Raw genomic sequence first — 20470 nt, forward strand, 5'->3', positions numbered from 1 at the left:
TTGGAATGATATGTATACAGTATATAACAGAGTGTTATCATTTGAAATATGTAAACATAAGAAAAAAATAATTTTCCATATTTTTTAATAATGTTAAGTTTAAATTCTGTTTTCATATAATAGGATGGTAATTAATTTTTACTGAATCACTCCTTTGCTGTCCCTACCAAATAATATGATGTGATTTTTCCAAAGGCCACCTTCATTAGTCAAACTGAAATGACTGCCAAGATTCAAGGTATTTGTTATTTCAAGTCAAGGCATGTCAAACCTTCATTCTAGCACTATATGCATTCCTAATGAATATAGAAATAATAAACTGTTCTTTTAATAAATGCAATCATGCATGCGTTGACATAGAAATAATTCCCAGTTAAGTTCAACAAGTCGTTCTCTAAACTATACAGATTGTAGGTTCCAACCGGGGGAGGAGGGGAGAGAAAAATGATCAGCAGAAATATATCTTACTAATACCTTACTAAGATTCAAAAAAGCCTGTCTAAAGATTAGCAATTGTTTCTAACAGTAGACACAGACGTATGACTGGGTTTTGGTTGAGGTTGCATATGAAATAGCTCTAATCTTGTGAGATTTTGAGAGGGAATGTGGTGATCTTGTAAAGTCTCTGAGAGTCTGCACATACATACTGTACATAAGCATTCTCTTTTTAGCAATTGAAGGTCAATGGACTCCATCTAGCAATGTCACGGTGCTTCTTCTAAGAAAATACATAGTATTTTTAAACAGACTGTATGCTGTTCATCAGGATATGTCTATCAGTTTCCTGCATGCTAACTAAAGCTGTTTTTAAAGATTAAAAAACAATGAAGAGAGCATCCAAGGAATAATATAATATTTATAATATTGATGCACATGTAAATTGCCGACTATCAATTCACAGAAGTCTCTGCTCATTCAAAATGTATAACTGGGCAAAAATGTAACTTTCAGCTCGCTGAGAGCAACAATATTCTTTCGCACCCATGATTCTCTTCCAGTTCACCTGGCATTGAAATAACATGCAGGCTTTCTTCTAGAAATATATTTGGAATGTACTTACTGTATAAAGGGTTTTTCTAGCAAGAACCACTTTAACTATATTTTAACTAGAGTTCAGTTTGTTTCATGGAGTTCGATTTATTACACAAGTTTCCCAGAAAAATCTTTCTTATGCAAGAAGGAGGGTTTAGTTTTATAATTTTATTTATTACAGTTTTGTATGCTGCTGCAATTACTGATGCACTATGTGCCAATTGCATTTTTAAAGAGTCTTTAAAGGCATCCATCCATGAATGCGTTGCAATAACTGGTTTCAAAGAGATAAGAGTGTGTGTTACTGTCACCAAAGATCCCATTCTAAGAAGGGCCACAATTGGTGTGCCAGCTATTCCAGCAGTAACCAAGAGTACCTCAAGTAACAGGCCTGCTTTCTTATGGGAAGTTCCACATCATTTCAAATCAACTTGATGCTCATGGAGATCTAGACATTTTCAGCCTGTTTATTCTTTACTGTCCTCCATAGCTTTTAGGAACCAAGACAGGCAGATATCAGCTCAAAGTTCCTTCCCATTGCATTACCAAATGGAACTCCTATTCAGAAAGCAGCAGAACCACTGTGAAATAGTATCCTCCATTCCCAAAGTTTATAGGCAGTCCAGAATACTGGGGTTAAATATATCCAACAGCACTATATTCAGTTATCTACCAGAATGGCCAGTGCAGTTTTAGTTCTATGTCTAGGCTAGAAACTGAATTAAAAGGTATCAGATCTTATAGGATCTCTTGCAACATATATGTATGGTATGTATGTATATATTGAATTTATATAGTCTTTTTCCCACTTCCGTAGCAGAGACTATCTGATGATCAGATGGCTTCTTCAAGAGCAGACATTTCAATCTTCTTCAAGACAGCTGGCACAATTCCAGCTCCCAAATTTTTGAATCTAATTAGCCACTCTCTCATTAGTTGGCCAAATGAATTAGGCAAAGTATGAATCCAACACACAGGCTATCAAACTCATGCTGCAGAAAATCCTACTCACATTCTAGAAATTCACAAGCAAAATTAGCTTCAGATAACCTCACAAAGCATTGCTAAATCCAGACACCTTATTTGAATCTGCCCATATAGAGGCCAAACCAGATCAAATGTAAGTGGTGGTATCAGCAATGTGTCTATCAAACATTTCAGCAGCCTATGGGTAAATAATTCTGCCCATCTACAATAAGCAATATTTCCAAATTACATTCTGCCAATTCAATCACCACAGCACTCCAAGGTTGACTCAGCCTTCCATCCTTCTGAGGTTGGTAAAATGAGGACCCAGATTGTTAGAGGCAATATGTTGACATTGCAAACCACTTAAAGAGTGCTGTAAAGCACTATGAAGGGGTATATAAATCTAGTACCAAATGCTATGTTCTACAGGTACCAGCTACAATATTTTGACATGCTCTATTATAAAATTGTGATTGCAGAACTCAACAGTTGTCTACATCAGCTAATCTCAGCCCTTTTTACCTTGTCATTCTATACATTCAGAATCAGTATGAAGTTTCCTTAAATCAATTTTTTGTTCCCTGAAGACATTAAAAGTATCATTTGAAACCTTCTGTAGTTAATGCAAATATATTAATCCAAGAGAGTAAATTACATTGTATCAGAATCCATCTTATCTTAATGGGATATGCATTAAAAAAAGTTGCCTATCTTCATTGGATTTCATTGAAACCACATGTCCATTTATGGTGGACTTTCTGGAAAGTTGGTTGACTACTTTGTATCTTTTTTTTTCCTTTTCATTATTTTTTATTTACTCTTCTTACTTTCTTTTTTTTCTTTAACTTTGTAATTTTGTTGAACCTTGTAGATCCTTTTGAAAAAAAAATTACAATAATTAAAAAAAATGGTTTATGTAGTTGAAAAAGTAGAATCTCTGCATTCACAAAAGGACACATTGATATGCTGGCTTCAAAATCAAAATTATTTGCCATAAACTAAAAAGCTACTCTGAATACCCATGTTTTTTTTCCATGAAAAAAAATCAGGTGGGAAGCAAGTGATAAGAAATATGAAATCAAATGTTGCACTGATCATCTGCAAAATTCTTTGTCATCAGATCTCCCCCCCCCCCCCGTTATAGCTTAAGGTAGTCTCTGTTATTGATTGGCAATGCTTTGATTATGAAAATAAATTTTCATAAATTTTAAAAAAGAACAAATTGGGTTTCCTTCTCTTAAAAAAAAAAGTACCAACACAATTCAAAAGCAGCATAGTGCTGCATTTTCCCATCGGACGGGTGTAGTGATTTATACCTAAGTCATCCACTAAGGGGAGCATGAAGCTGGACCAACCTTTCTAGTTTCTATGACAACAAGGGGGAGAAGAGTCTTCCAAGCCCAACACTCACTGAGGCAAATGCTGGATTACACAGCCGTTCCAAATGTGCTGGATTCTATGGAGCAGCAAGCAGCTCTGCTTCCTGTTTTGCAACACCTTAATTCCCTCAAGCTCTGTAAATTGGCCCACCGGAGGTCTCATTTATGAAGATGGTTCATCACTCCGGTTCCATACAATCATTTAAACAGCAGAAAGGTCAGTAGGAGTCTTTTCTTTCTCCAGCAATGAACGTCAAATCATTAAGTGCATGCCCTTGCAGTATTCTTCAGCTTCAGCATAGCAATTGCTAGAAAGATTTGGAGCACAGACCAATGCAGGCAGCTTTTAAAACTCTTGCAGTAAGTTAAAATGCTCTTTTGCACTGGAGCTTGAAAGTGTTCTCTGTGTACATTAAATACTTTTTTTCTGTAAACAACTTAAAAGGATCTGAGTTATGTACTAAAAAAAAAAAAAGCTTCTTCATCGCAAGATAGCATTCTTCCAGAATTAGAAATGAGCAAATGGGTGTTGTAGCCATTCACTCCACTATCATCCGTCTGTCCATCCGTCTGTCTTCTATCTGTCTGTCTGTCTGTTTGTCTGTCTGTCTGTACAGTATAGAATAATATAGATTCTGTTTCAGAGTACTGGAAATCACTAGTAATGTCTTGCTTCATAAGTATGTTTGTGAGGTTCCTGGGACTCTCAGAATGATTCCAGTAAGTTAATACTGTAAGTCCATTCAAGGTTTTATGGCTATTCTATTGAGTAAACTAATGAGATACTGTTGTCTTATTTGGAAAGGCTCTGGTTTGGTTTGCAGCATGGAATAGAAGACTTGTATGAAAAAGAACTTCCTAGAGAGCTGCTTTGGATGATCTTACGGTGCATCCCATTATTGTGATTCTGTTCTTTTCTTTACAAATATGCCATGAAACTCGTTTGCATTTTCATAGGCAACTGTGTTCCTTCTTTTTTACACATTTTTTTCCCCTTGAACTTTCGAGAGTGCTTAGAAAGCTTTCTGCGTTTCATTGATTTGGATCATAACCCTGTGAATCACTAATCCCATTTTTATACATGGAGGGGGGGAATGGGAGTGATAAGCCATGAGACACCTACTGGTATAGAGTAAATTGTAATATTAGGAAAGGGTCAAGTATCTCCAAGCCTCTGGCTGTTAAGCTTTTTAATTTGCTCACCTATTAAAAACAGAGTGTTAAAAAAAACAGAGGTACTTTTCCACGTAGTCAAACTTTGCTTCTTTACCTCCATTTACCTATTTTGTAGTCAGTCATGGTAGTCAGAGTCCAACATGGCCTAATAATAGGATTTCCTATAGTGCAACTCATGTCTAACCAAATACATTTTTGAAGTATTACAAAACAAAAGGGGTCATCAGTAGCAATTCCTTTGCTCTACCTATAGTTGATGAAAATGTTGCATTCAAATATATGTTTGTATGTTTGTGCTTAAAAAAAATGAATTCAGAGTTTACAGACATAAGCATTTTCACAAGCATCCATGAGTTAAGTACAGGAGTACAAATATGCCAAAAAAATAAGCATGATGGTAGTTTTGTAAGGTGCAGTATGGAAACAGGTAATATATCTTCCTTTGCACAAATATTTTTTGTGTAACTTGTCTAGCAACTTCACTACTTTTCAGTATTTAGTGATAGAGTAAGCACTTTAGAATACATTCCTATCAAGCCTTCCCTCAAATTATTTTTGGACTTTATTGTTTTTTATTTAAGAAAAGTGGTTTTTTTTTAGAACAAAGTCTTGGCTGCATGAGATAGTGTATTCTAGAGATAAAGCTAACTCTACTGGTAAATAAATGTTAAATTGTATTTATTTATTTACAAATATTTATATGCCGCCCAATCCCAAAGGACTCAGTATTCTTTAATTTGTTTTCTTTCTGCAGCATATTTCCTAGTAGTAAAATCCTATCTGGTTCTTATTTGTGGGTGTCAGCCAAATGAATAAATATTTTCCCCAAATTCTTGTTAGTATCGGAACTCTTCAAATGATGTTATAAAAAGTGTTTCAGCACAGGATTGTCCTGTAATAATTCCCTGGGACAGATTTATCAAGAATAATGTCCCTTTACAGTTCTTGACTTAAGGAAAAATCATACCTAATCTCCTTAAATAGTTATTACTATAGGTTATTTTCCAAGCTTAAGCACTTATATCCCATGCTTTTACTTTTGTGATTTGCCGAAATGATCATGAAAAAAACCAGGGCAAGCTACCTACTGCTTTCCAGAAGTTTTAGTTACAACTCCCAGGATCCCTTGCCACTGGCCACAGATGTGGAGATGATCTGAATTAAAATCTTAAGCATTTAGAGGACACTAAGCTGCCCATCTGAATTACAGGAATCTCAGGCTCTAAAGCAGGGGTTTTCAAACTTAACCCTTTTATGACTTGTGGACTTCAACTCCCAGAATTTCTCAGCCAGGCATGCCTGCTGAGGAATTCTGGGAGTTGAAGTCCACAAATCATAAAAAGGCCATGTTTGAAGACCCCTGCTCTAAAGGCAAGCTTTTTGAAAAAAACCTCATTCTAAGGAATTCCAACCAAGTGTGACTGGAAAAGATGGAGTGTTTTCTGAAGCTATTTTGCCTAATGAATGTTTCATTGGGAATGAAGATATGACTCAGAGATATTCCAATTAATTCTATACAGTGTCCCTAAATGTTCTTTATTTGCATCTAGTCACATTCATTTTAAAAGACAAATCTTCCTACCTTCATATTCTAGAGTTATTTTCATACCTGGTAAACAACAATGTACATGTGTTATAACTGTTAAAGTCCATTGATCCATGTAATACAGACATGTCAAACACAAGGCCTGGGGCTGAATGTGGCCCGCGAAGTGGTTTCATGTGGCCCACGAAGCCATCCTGGAAACAGTGAGGGAACGGCCCCTGCTGCCTTGGCCCTGGCCCAGGCCGGCCAGGAGCCAATGTACAATTTTGTGGTGGCCATCTATGCTGAAATGCATTCAGTCTTAGCTCCACAAGGCCATCTGGAAACAGCGAGGAACCAGCCCTTGCCATGTTGGCCCCATGTTGGGGGCATGCTGGGGAGATGTCACCCTTTATGAGGAATGAAGAAATGCACCATCACCTGGAAGTGGCCAGCAAATGGCCCTCGCCTACTTCACATATCCGGCTTGATGGGCTCTGCCCTGGTCCCACCCCTTTCTGTCAGAGACCCTCAGATCTGTCCCACTCCTGCCCAGGCCCCCACAGGCACCCTTGATGCGAATGATGTAGAGCTGGCCATGCCCACCCAGTAGGCAACACCCACTCCATCCACGCCCACCCAGTAGGCCGCACCCATCCGCCCCCCCCCGAGGGCAACCGCAGTGCTGATGCAACCCTCAATGAAATTGAGTTTGACACCCCTGATCTAATGAACACTATTATGCAAAGTAGTTTCAAATTGCAAATTAATATATTAACATGTGAGTCTTAGAAATTTAAATTATGTGAAACAAAGGAAGCATGCACTTTCTTATTCTCTTTCTATCTCTCTATTTTTTTAAAGAATATGAAATGGCAGTTAGCAGCCAAGTTCCATCTGTATCCCATTTAATTTTATTTAGTTGATAAATAACAGATACTTTGAGGTAAAAATTATTGTATATTATTCTTATATGGCAGTCCTGCAGTTGTCTAGTGTGGAATAGATACTGATCTGATTTGCAAGCATGAACTGCATTTACCTGAAGTTCATAAATACTTCCCTCCCTTTTTATATGGCATGGTTGTGAGGAAATAATAAACGATTTTGATAATATTTAATAATAAATGCATTTTATTATTCTTACTGAATACTAAGCAGTAGTTAACAAGTTATATCTTGCAACAAACCAGTTCTTAAACTATGATATGAAGCTGACTTGGTAAAACAAACTTGACCTAAGTTTGGCCATTCAAGTAATTTGATTTGATTAGCTACAGCTAATCAAAACAGAAATGAAACTGTCCCATTGTGACTGTGTTAGATCAAAAGGCCTTCCTTAATTCAGTACCATAACACTGAACTATAGCTTCATTAAAAGACAAGTAAAATCAGACTTTTCAGCAAGTCTTGTAGCAGCTCAGAGAAATCATATAAGAAAGGCAATATACTATAGGCTAAGGATACTAATAGATATAAATGAAATTATATAACTATTACCATTCTAAAGTTTCTATTTAAGAGAGAATTGTTTAAGTATCTGTCTTATTCAATGAAACGGAAACCACTTGCAACCTGCATAACTATAATTTTTCCTATATGCAATGTTTAACTTTAGATTCTCACTGGCTTTTTGTACTATGTATTGTATTTTTCCTTATACTAGCAAAACCTTTTGGATTTGCTGACAAACCGTAGCAATGATGATATTGAACACCCAGTTATTACCTATGACTTGCTATTTCCTTCTTTCCTTCTTTGATTAGTATGGCAAAAGCAAAGACTGAACATTTTCCTCATGCATATTTGATAATTTGACCTTACCTCTAAAGGTTATTTGGGAGCACTTCTAATTTGAAATATATTGAGGCTGGCTGCAAACCAGTCCTAATTTACATCCCCCCCCCATGTGTATATGTGTGTGAAATGTAAACCTTTTTTATAATTTTACTTATCTCATTGTTCACATTTGCAGTATACAGTATTTTTGGGATACATCCTATGTTTTATTTTAAATGATTGGGTTTTTCCTTTGTATTCTTTCAATCTTTGTGTGAAATAACTTAACCAGGGAAAGTAAGTTATTGGCCTAAAACTATCAAGTACCCTTTGTGACTAAGAAGGAATTTTAATCTCCTTTTAAGATTATCTAACATGGAAATCATCAATGGACTAAATTCAGGGAATTTCATTATGCACTCATAATTAAACAATGGTATTAATTGCCATCAGTGGGGATAATGGCCATCAATTTTATGAACTAGAAAAGTTCATGAAGATAAGGATAATAATGACAAATTTGGGTGACTGTATGCTATTTCTTGAATTGAAAGATGCTTTCAGAGCAAGCCAAGATGTCATCAGAATTATGAAAATGATTGCATTCTGTCACCACACTGAATATTTCGTCATTTATTTCCTCCAGTAGATACCATGAAAACACTAGATGGAAAATGGATCTTGGTCTGATTTCTTGCTGGTAAACTTTCCAGCTGATCTAATTTGCTGCTGTATTACACTGAAAACACTGGGACATTTGGCTTGAAACAAAGAACTCTCATGTATTTGCAAATGCTTAAAAGTTTCAGTTATGGTACTGTTGAAAGAAAAATCTTCATCAGGGTCCAGTCCAAGCTGGGAATAAAATAGAGACTGCTTTAGAAAGAAGGTTGCAGTTTATTGAAGAGCAAAGCCAGATAGAAGCATGGCTCTGGGAAAGCTGACCACATGTTGCTGGGAGTGGTGGGTTTTTAATACCTTCTGGGGCTCTTGAGGTTGTTTCCTGTTCCTATTTGAGGCTTTGTATTTCCTATGTAATGTACTTTGACCTGAGTCTGAGTGTGTCCTTTTGGTATTGGTAGGTTAATCCTATTATGTTGCCAAAGGTCATGTCTTTTAGAGTTTGTATGGGGAATGTAGATTTTAGAAATCTTTGTCTTTCTAATCTCATAGCTTCTAGCTTCCTGGCCCCAACCTTCCTGAATGGATTATTGAATTACTGAGTTTTCTGCTTAGGCGAGAGGGGCTGGGGCTGATTTCTAGGGGCTGGTTTCTATCTTTTTAAAGATCTTCTCCATTATTCCTTTGGGGAAATATATTCTGCCTTTTTAATATTTCCCCAAATATTTCTTTCTCTGGATTCTTCCCACAATACATAAATTAAAATGTGTGGAATATTTAATGACAGACTGTAAGGAAATTCATCATGATCTATTTGATATACAGTTTTGGATAATAGAATTTCCAGTCTTGATTGCAGATGATAAGCCTCAGAAAAGACAGTTATCTGTTAATATTATGGTAGAATAGAATACAGCTCTATGAAAATTTTTTGAATTTTATGATTTTTTTTGCACATCTTTAACAATTAATATTTCATGTTGATCCTACTGATGTATAAGGGAAGTCTGAATGACAAAATATCATTGGTGTTATTCAGCTATTTCACAAAGACATCCAACATGCTCCACTGTGAAAAAGTGATTGCCATCCTGTCGATTCAGTTAAAGAAATAAATATAATGAGTTTTGTGAATACTTCATTAAACAATCAAGGATGATTTCAGCCAGATTTATAAATCTCATAAGTTTTGGCTCAGTGACATTTTTACCAAACAGACTCTAGAGGCACATGATGATTCCATTCATCTCATACAAATTGTCAGCCATGGGAGGATTAGCACAATGAGGAATCCTTGGTGTTCTCTGAGTTTGGTTGTTTTCTTGCAGACATTTCATTACCCAAACTAAGTAACATCCTCAATGAGGATGCACAATGATTAGCATTAACATTAGCACAATGGCTGAGGGACTCCTTTGCTGCCTAAGGACCTGTATAATATCAAGTAATTGAATGAAGGACACATTCTGCTTTGGATCAGGATTACTACAGGAGAATATCAGACCAGGCATCAACTGAAGTGCAAGTAGTTATAGCAGTGATCTGAAACATACCAGCCAATCTACAACAGATGGAATGCTTAGGAAAAAGTACAATGTTTTATAATGACCAAGTCAATGTTTAGACCTAAGTAGCAATAGCAATAGTGTTTAGACTTATATATTGCTTCACTGTACCTTACAGCCTTATCTAAGCAGTTTATAGAGTCAGCATATTGGCCCCAACAATCTGGGTCCTCATTTTACCATCCTCAGAAGGATGAAAGGCTGAGTCAATTTTGAGTGGGTTAGAATCGAACTCCTGGCAGTGAACAGTGAATTAGCCTGCAATACTGCATTCTAATCACTGTGCCACCATGGCTCCTAAAGCACATGGGAATATTGTAACAAGATCTGAAATAAATAAATCATGTTGGAAAACCACCAAGGGGTACTGAGTTAAATTACTTTGTCATGGGGGAATAGGACAAAGTAGGCAATATGGAAATCACAGTTTTGCAAGCAAAGTTCCTTTCATATCGGTATCAATGTCAGATGCATGGACAATGTGGTAGGGAATCAATTGCATTGCCATAATTGTCATCTTGCCTGTTTTAGCCATCCCTCCTGATGCTACTATACATGGAGATATGAGAGACAAATCATAAATTACAAAATAGAAACTGTTTTGTCACATTTATTCTACCAAAAGTTGATTACTGAATCTAAGGGGATAATTCTTCTCTCATACTGGAGCATCATGTGTGGGATGATTTGTATATGAAATAATGAAACATGTGCCTGACTTCAGTGTTAATTGTTCTGTTGAACTTTATTTCCACGAAGCTCTGATCAAACTCATTGGGTTGCAAAAAAAATCAGGCAACCCAAAAGAAGTGAATCATTTTTTGCAGAATGCTAAATAATGTGGAGTTTAAATGGAATGATCAAGGGATGCTTTAGTTTATATGCCTGATAAATTAGGTCATGAATCTGTTTCTACCAAAATGCTTTGCATCCAGAGATGGCATCCAAATAGGCATTTTTATTCTGCCCTGTGAGTCCCATAAGTGCTTATTTTAGTGACACTTTCTGAAAGTCAACAAGCGCACTCATTAAACATCTGCAATACTATCCCAAATTTTGCAGAAACTGATCACCAAAACATGCATGGCACCATGAGATACCTGAAGGATATTGCATGTTGACCAATCCATAATTTGGAATGTGTAGGAAAAAGACATTTGCTATGTTTGTTAAAACAGAATGCTTTCTATTAAAATTTTAGACTGTTTGATTATTCTTCCCTTGCTTTGCTCAAAAAAGTCCTTGATAAACTAAGAAAAAAAGAGGAAATATCAGTGTATCACAAAATGTCAGGTGACTCATTGTGATATTTTAAAGAGTATTAGCCATCTTGTTGCTTCCATGGTGCCACCTGTTCAGTTTTTACATTCCTTGTTCCCTTGACAGCTTTATAGGTGCCATATAGATGCACTTTAAAAAATACTACCATTTGCCTACTCATCAAGAAAGCTGCATTACATTTCATTTCTATGAAAAATAATTTAAGCATTTTGTATGAGAAGTAACAAGTTTAACATCAAGCTTAGCAACAAATAGCATTCATTTCCAGCTTTCTTAAAATTGACATTTAACAAATTCCAGGAAAAAAATGATGGATGAGACATATTTCATCATAAAAATAAGGACATGTGCAGAGAATGGTAGGTATGATCAGGAGTGGAAGACCACCAATCTCCAAACACTATTCTTTCTTGAACCTAGAAAATAGTTTGTTTGAAAAACAAATACTTAAAGGTAAAGGGTAGCAGCATGGACAATGTTTTGCTCCAAATAAAATAATTTCACTGAGGAATATTCTTAGTTTTCATTAAAGCAGATACATTCTAATCCAAGCCAAACTTTATTAACCATCTCAACCAAAGTCCATTTTGTTACAGTTCAGAAGTATGTATCCATTTGCTAAGCTCTGCTGCACACATACTACTTGGATACTATGTTCTACCTGTCAATTTCTTGAATACAACATCATTTCATAAAAAGCACAAATAGGTTGATAGAATTTGTAGGCAGTTTTTTCCTTGTAAGTCTGATTTTCTACTCTTGAGCAAATAACCCAAATACTTGTTGTACATTCTTGTAATGTCATAGGCCAATAGATTCACATGAGGTTTTAAATTTGATTTTGGTTGCTATGATTTTTTATTCTATTAGTTACTTTCTCTCTCTCCCTCCCTCCCTCCCCCTCCTCTCTGGAACTCCCTTGAGACTTTCAATTCTAGCTAGTTTGGATGCATTTTTCTTACATAATTACTCACTTTTGTTTGTAACTATTTTGAATATAGGGGAGTGTGATAGCTCAGTGCTGAGCTTGTCAGCTGGAAAGTTAACACCCTGGGTTCAAGACTCAAATGCTGTGTGGTGGGGTGAGCTCCCGTTCCTTGCCCCAGCTCCTGTCCACCTAGCAGTTTGAAAGCATGCACATGTGAGTAGATAAATAGGTACCACTTAGGTGGGAAGGTAACAGTGTTCTGTGTGCCTTGGCATATAGTCATGCTGGTCACAAGATGATGGACGTATCTTCAGACAAAACTGGCTTCCTTGGCTAATAAACAAAGATGAGCACTGCCCTCTAGAGTTTGGACACAACTGTACAGGGAAACCTTTACCTTTACTTATTCTGAATATACACGTTTCTTATATAAATGTCAATATAGGCTTTAAATTAATTTAATTAATATCATTAATGTGGATTTATCTGGAAATTTCCAAATATATACTAACTTTGAATTTAAGATGGATGTGCAAGAGACAGCCTATGAGGCAGCAATATAGAGTTAATCTGCCTAAGTTAGACTTGTCTCTAAGAAAGTGATTCCAAAGCCACTTAGGTTGGTTTAATCCTATTCACTGATCAATTTGAACATTCAGTTGACTTAAAAAAAAATCCTAGTGTTATGGAGCTTTCAGTATCATGGGCTGGAGAGCAGCAGAAGGGTGTAACAGATGGTGATTAAGACACATTTTATACAAAATCCAAGTCAAGAACACAATGTGAACACCAGATGTTGAAATTTACAAATATGGAGCTATGAATTTTTGCTATCAGTAATTCAGTAACTTTGCTATCCTTGGGTGATGGTACCACTTGGCAGGACCTTACTAGAAAACTTCTATTCTACAAAACACTAAGGTCATCTTTGTCCTTTTGATATGCTAACTGTCTTGGTCAGCATCCAATGGTTATCAAATTTTTGCAGCCAAGGTCTGGTAGTCTTCTCAAAAATTAAAACACTTTCCCCAATACATTAATTTCAGTGCTGTTGCCACATGTATCAAGTTAGTAAGGCAAAATGGAAAAAAAGATCTAGGCAAAATTTGCGTCCATTTTTAACTAGGTTAATAAATATGAATGCAGGGACCAAAATAGATAATTTGTAGAGCTTGCTGGGAAGATGAAGAAAATCCTGTTCAGGCTTTCCACTTGTAATGAGGAGTAAGATACACATCCTGGTTTGTTTTTTTTAAGTATTTTATAATTTTATTGCAAAATCATCAAATCATAAAGAGTTGAAAAAGATCATGAAAATCATCCAGTCAAATATATGTCTAGGGATGAATCCAATGCTACAGCATCTCCAGATTTTGTATCCTTTCCATGGTGATCATTCTGTGAGGTAAAAACTTTGCTGTGGTATAGGATTCCTGGGACATGTTTTGTAATAAAAATAATTCATTCCAGTCCCTGGGTAAAAATTATATGTATCACTTTTATGCCAATTCTCTTTTTTATTAGATGAACATTAAAGGTACAGTAGATTTGATCATGTTTCAGGTTCAGTATATTAATCTACCATCCCTCTTTATTTTACTAAATAAGCCCTAATATCCTGTTTAAGAAATAGTTCTCTGCCTACAGATTTAAAATTTGAGGTTGGCTAAGCTATTTTTTTTCCTAGAAGTTGCATCACTTGTCCAGGTTCCCAGAACATCACAACAAAATTCATGGCTGATAACAGGAATATCACTAGCGTAGGCAGAACTGAAATTGAAAAGTGAAGCTTAATACAAAGCATTTAAAACAAGCTTTATAGTTAAGAGTTTGAGTTTTTTTTAAAAAAAAAAGTTTCCCAAATTTCCATGTTATGATTTCAGGAGGGCTCTTGAAGTAACTAAATAGGGTAGCTATTCATGCAGCCAATAGGACATGACAAACGATCTGTATAGAAAACCATGTGACATCAAATATAGCAATAACACTTAGACTTATATGCCACTTCATAGTGCTTTACAGGACAGTCTAAGCAGTTTACAATATCAACATATTGTCCCCAATAATCTGGATCCCCATTTTACTGACCTTGGAAGGATGGAAGGCTGAGTCAACCTTGAGTGTCAAGCACCAAGAAAATCAGGAGAATCAGCCAGTTCAAATGAGTATAAAGATTTATTGCAAGCTTAAGCTCTCTACAAGAATCTGAACTACTAATGGTCAAGGGAAATTAGCAAGAGTTAAAAATAGAAAGGAATTCAGGGTGGCCTAGACTTAGATCTCTTGTGGGCATGCAGGAACTAATGACTTATGATATGTTTCATCCCTTCCTTGAGCTCACCCTGGTCATCTCTTACATTGAGCCCTGTCAGGATCAAACTCCAAGCTGTTGGCAGAGGTTGCCTGAAACCATTATATAACCACTATGCCATCAGGGCTCCTGGTGGTAGTTTACTGGACTATTTCAAACATCTGAATACACTGTCAAAAGTTATAGGATGATATAAATGTTATAACCTTTCAACAATATATAACAAAAGAAATTTACAGTATAAAGTTAATGTATTATTAAAGCTCTGTTTTCAGGCCCAGCTGACTTTAAAATGAACTTATTTTCTTTCTTTACTGTGTGCTTGAATGTTATTATTTTTAATAACACATAATTATTCCCTATCTGCAGAGAGCCATAAGCTTTAAAATTCAGGAGGGAAGAAGAATCAATAACTACTTATTACCTTTACATAATTTAAACTGTTTTCCTAAATGATAATTAATACTGAAAAAACTGTACCACAAAGTTCGAAACAATCATTTCTTGATTTATAATGAAAAGTACATGAAAAGTTCAGATTTGCTTTGGAGCATAATTTTAAAGTTTTAGTGTTGCAGTAAAAGAAAATTAAATCTCATCATATGATTCTGGGTGCAACAAAGCATCTAACACAAACTTTCCTGATTTAGTTATCTCAAATTATATCTGACTATGATTTTCATTGTTCCAATCCATGCTAGTTGAAGATTATAGAAACATAAATCCTAGCACAAATTAGCACAGGTCATCCTCGACTTAACAACCACAATCGTGCCCAAAATTTATGTTGCTAAGTGAGTCACTTGTTAAGTGAATCACTGCAGCTAAGTTAGTAATACAATTGTTAAGTGAATCTGGCTTTCCCATTAACTTTGCTGGTTAGAATGTATGCAAAAGGGGATGGCATCATCCTGGACACCGTAACTGTCACAAATATGAATGAGTTTGCTAAGCATCCAAATTTTGATCACATGACCATGGGGATTTTGCAAAGATTGTAAGTGTGAAAAATGATCACACTTACAGTCATTTTTTTCAGTATTGCTGTAACTTTGAATAATAATAAATGTACTTATTGTAACTTGAGAACTGCTCAAGTGTTGGAAGTAGATTTAATTAATACATAGTATGTATTTTTCTCTTTTCGGGAGAAAAAGAAAGAGCATGCGAGTGTGCACATGTGTTTGTGTGTGTATGTATATGTGTTTGTGTGTGTGTGAGAGAGAGAGACGACAGACAGAAAAACATTTAGATGATTTCTTAGATTGATTCCTTTATTTATTTGTCTATTATTTTTGTAGGTTTGCCTATTTTCATATTACTCTTTTATTTTTTGAATAATGTCTACCTTTATGTCTGGAACTGGGAAACATATTTGGTTTCAACTCTGATTTCCTTCTGAGGTAAAACTCCTGAAATACTGCAAACATTTTAATCGCCCAGTACATTTTATTTCAGCAAGATTCTTTTGTGCAGTGTTTTATTGATATTCATGTTGTCTTACGTTGATAAGAGAGCATGCAGAATTAAACTTGACTGATTTTTTGGGGTCGCACTTTTTCCAATTTGCCTTAAAATGTAGAAAGCAATAAAGGTAGAAGGAAAAATATATAAATGCACCAAAGATGGTTTAAGCTACAGCAAGCTACTTTACACTAATTTCCATTTTTAAAATTAAAAGAAACCCAAATGAATCCTTTCTGAGCCAAAAATAAAAATAAAAATTGCAGAGACAAACTTGGATGAAGAAATTTCAGAAACCTCCTTAGGAAGAAGACTGTTAGGACTTCTGTCTACATACCATGCCTCTGATTTTCATCTGATCCCTCTCGCTTAGATTCAGCGGAATAATTTGGCAGTTAATGTCTGCCTTATCTCAATCAGGACATGTCAGCAACAGCATTCCAGATGGGGGTATGCGTAGAAAGAAAAAAGAGTTTGAAATAGTGGTGCTTTTTATTTTGTAAATGGTGCAAACCTTAAAGAAATCCAGGCGTTCTTCTTTCTTTCCACCAGCTTTGGACGTTTTCTCTATCAGCTTTGCAACTGGATAGCAGAGCAGGACAGAGCAGATACATCACATTAACAACTTAGAGCAGAGCCAGCAAAGGATGTGACTTGGAAACATCCAGAATTCCAAACTAAGAGGCCTAAAGAATGGCTACCTATTCCTGGTCTTTACATTTTCTGCAATGTTAAATCCTATTTATTCATGACTCCTGTACATGAATAAGGAAGCAGCAGGGAGGGCCACACACTGTTTTCTCCATCTTCAATGGCATACCTGGCACTGATTTAATCCCAATCTTAGCATCAGGTCGTATTATGAAATTCTATTTTGTTAGCATTGTCACTAAGAAGCAGTTTTGTTTTCTGTATTATTTAAATTATTTTAAGACTCCCTATCTTTGTTTCTTTTGTTTTGCTTTGATTTTTAACTGAGTCCAATGGCCTTTACTTTACTTGAATACTACTGAACTATTCCTGCATCATCTTCTTTTTTTCCCATAAGGAAATGACCTTATACCTCCAAGCACTCTTTGGTCTTTGCTTTTATTGCCAAGCTTCCTGGATTTGACAGGCGTTTCTATTATCTATCCTCAAGAGGTCTTGGAGAACTGCCAACCATTACATGAAAAGATTGAGAGGAATTTCTTCAGAGTCAATTTTATCTCATTTTCTTTAAAAGCATTGGTCCCTGTGCTGAGATTCAGGGGAGGAAATCAGGGGGTTATTTTCATATTTCAGTCTACATATATTGGCATGGGCTGCTCGTTACATGATTTTTCTTCATTATTTTAGAATTTGTTAGTTGACAATAACATCAACTTCATTGTTATTATTTAATTGCATAAGCAACTATATCCTGGAACATACTGGGAATGTGTTGAGAGATCTGAGCTTTCTAGTTCAAGAGTAATAAATAATACACTATGCTGTAGAGGTAGATGGCTGCATTGTCCAAGGCAAATTGAACACAATCAGATAATATTGGCAATACTATTGCACTAGAGAATTACTGCTGAGCATAGAACAGCTGCTATAATAATCACGATAGTTGCAGTATAATAATTCTATCTTACCTATTGGTAGAATCCTGTAAATTAAACTTTTGCATCATTGCAACAGCAAAAAAGGTGACAATATTTCTGAAATTTAGTCAGAATTCCCCATCAGTAAACAGACTTCTCATATTTCCAGGTTCTTTTGTTTATTTACACACAAAAGATATATTTGAGATATATGAGCAGCCAGTTTTAGTTTTAGAGCCAAAGAGTCCTCTGAATTGTGCCAGTTAAGTAGTGTTATCGATCTGCAAATCCCTATCCCTATAAACCTGTCATTCTTTATGTGGTAAACATTGTTTGAAAGTATTTCAGAAAAAAGCTAGCTGAAGGGTTAATAAAAGACATGTACAACTTATTTAACAAAGCTTATTTTTAATGATTTAAAGTATAACCACATAATGAATAGGAATAGTCCTTTCTTCCTTTCTTCATTCCTCCCTCCCTCCCTCTCTTCCTGGCTGAATCCATGGAGGCATGGTTGGCAATATAAACAGCAAAATAACGATTAATAATTGAGTATTGAAATTTCCATGATAAGAAGTGCAAAAAATAAGACATCCATAGTAACATTTTAACACAATAGATTAATTTATAAATAGTAAATAGCCTTTTAAAGTCCCTCATTAAAACTGTGTAATAACCTTCTCACAGTTCACAAACATACAATCTGAGCCTCAAATATCAAAGGCCTTCAAAATAGCTTGATTTTCACTGTTTTCCAGAAAGAAGGATACAGTGGGAGCTTGTGTCTAATATTCAAGGAGAAACTACTTAGTAGTATTTTGTATAGAATGCCTGTTTAACTTGGATCTTAATACCTAAGGAGAAATATAATATATAATATAATAAATACAACACAACACAAAACAAAACAACACAACACAACATAATCCCTGTTATATAGTGAATATACAAGGGCAATTCGGAAATAAACCTTGTTTGATTATCAATGACAGACATTCGCAGATACAGAACTTTTATTATGCACATTAGAAAACTATAACATGACATTACTTTTTGACATAATCGCCATTCAAATTGAGGCACTTGTCATAACATCTTACAAGGTTTGAAATTCCTTAGTAGTAGTTGCTTGGCACCAAATCTGGGCTATAGGGGGATGATCAAAAACATCCCAACGGAACTGCTTCAAAAGTTCTTGGGTGCATCTAGCAGTGTGTGGGCAAGCATTATCATGAACTAACACCACACCAGAAGTGGTGCCATAAAAAATCCTACCAAATGTGAAGATGCCAAAGAAGTACTGCTAGTGAAGAGAGCCTACTTGTGGTAACAAGGCTTTCACATCAGTAAACCTCCATGCCTTTTAAGCCTCTCAGAGTCTTCCTGGAATTGGGCAGCTTTAAAAATCCAATAAATAATATGAAGATAGATAGATAGATAGATAGATAGATAGATAGATAGATAGATAGATAGATAGATGATAGATAGATAGATAGATAGATAGATAGATAGATAGATAGATAGATAGATAGATAGATAGATCGCAATATGACCCACTGCCCAACTTTGTGGCTAGCTAAGATACACCTTTTTTATCAGTTCTTCAATTCTCCCAAAATAATTTTTCCTGCCTGCTTCATGAATTTTGTTGTTGTTGTTGCTAGAATTAATGTTCCATTATCTTGTACTACTTGATGAAGAGTAGTATAAAAATAGAAGTATAAAAGTACCATATGTGCATTCAAGTGTAGGATTACTCCTCATAAATAGGATTTCTAGTCAACCGAATATTAATTTAATTCAGTTTAATTCTATAGAGGAACAATATTAGAAATGTGACTTGTGAGATTGTTTTGGAACAGTGCCATAAAATAGGTCAAAGTATCCTTTAGAGATATGATAGATTGTAATTTTTACAATTCCCAGTATCTCTTGATATACATTTTAGAAATTGTCTTCCAGCCCATGTAAAGGTGCTGAGTTGAAGAAGGATGAAATAAAACTTCCCCAGAGCTGTCCCATTTTAAGTGGATTGGAAGAATAATACAAAATACAGAAGATTTCAGTAAGCAAAGATCAGATCATGGTCATCAGTTAATCCAGATCAATCAGAAACAGTTTGAATAACTAACTGTACTTACAAATTGTCCAATATAAATTAAACCTAGAATCTGAGGGGCAAAGCACTAGAAAAACACTACTAATACATGTTGTCTTGTACAAGAGAGAAACAGAAATAAGCTCTGATTTTGTTTTTATGAGCCTGTTCAGATTGGTTTATTTTTATCAGTTGTTGAGCACCCAATTTCAGTAAAATGCATGAGGTCTGTGAAATACATCTGAGAGCGTCTGGCTGACAATGAAGCTAAGCAGAATACAACAGAATAGAGCTAGAAGGGACTTTGGAGATCTTCTAGTCCAGCTCCCTGCTCAAGCAGGAGACTCTTACTGTCTCAGACAGGTGAATGTCTAGTCTCTTCTTAAAAATTGTCAGTGATGGAGCACCCATGATTTCTGGGGTTGTTCCACTGGTTGATTGTCCTCAATGTCAGGAAGTTTCTCCTTAATTCCAGGTTGCTTCTCTCTTTGATCAGTTTCCAACCATTGTTCCTCATCCTTCTTTTTGGGGCTTTGGTGAACAACCTGACCCCCTCTGCCTTGTGGCAACCCCTCAGATACTGGAATACTGTGATCATGTCTCCCCTATTTCTTCTTTTCTTTAGAAATAGGGGAGACATGATAGCAGTATTCCAATATCTGAGGGGCTGTCACAAGGTAGAGGGGGCCAGGTTGTTCACCAAGTTCAGATATCTTTAGTAAATGGATGGGTAATGCCAAGTAATATCATGATAATATGTTAGAATGAGAAGTC

The 20470-nt window shown here is 35.7% G+C and overlaps 1 protein-coding gene across 5 annotated transcripts in view; it reads left to right on the plus strand.

Annotated features, from left to right (window-relative positions):
* Nucleotides 1-3431: 3431 nt before the first annotated feature.
* ANO3 (anoctamin 3) overlaps nt 3432-20470 on the plus strand; it is a 175081-nt gene continuing 158042 nt past the window's right edge. For 4 of the 5 annotated variants that reach the window (XM_039342220.1, XM_039342221.1, XM_039342222.1 and 1 more), the window contains exon 1: nt 3432-3597. In XM_039342220.1, coding sequence (XP_039198154.1) covers nt 3546-3597 — 52 coding nt within the window. In that variant the 5' untranslated portion in view covers nt 3432-3545. Of the gene's footprint in view, nt 3598-3707; nt 3741-20470 lie in introns of those variants that run through there. The other variant, XM_039342223.1, reaches the window with a different exon arrangement.

This window comes from Crotalus tigris, unplaced genomic scaffold, assembly GCF_016545835.1.
Source record: "Crotalus tigris isolate CLP2741 ecotype Arizona unplaced genomic scaffold, ASM1654583v1 scf7180000017779.458999, whole genome shotgun sequence".
In the NCBI taxonomy this organism is placed as follows: Eukaryota; Metazoa; Chordata; class Lepidosauria; order Squamata; family Viperidae; genus Crotalus; species Crotalus tigris.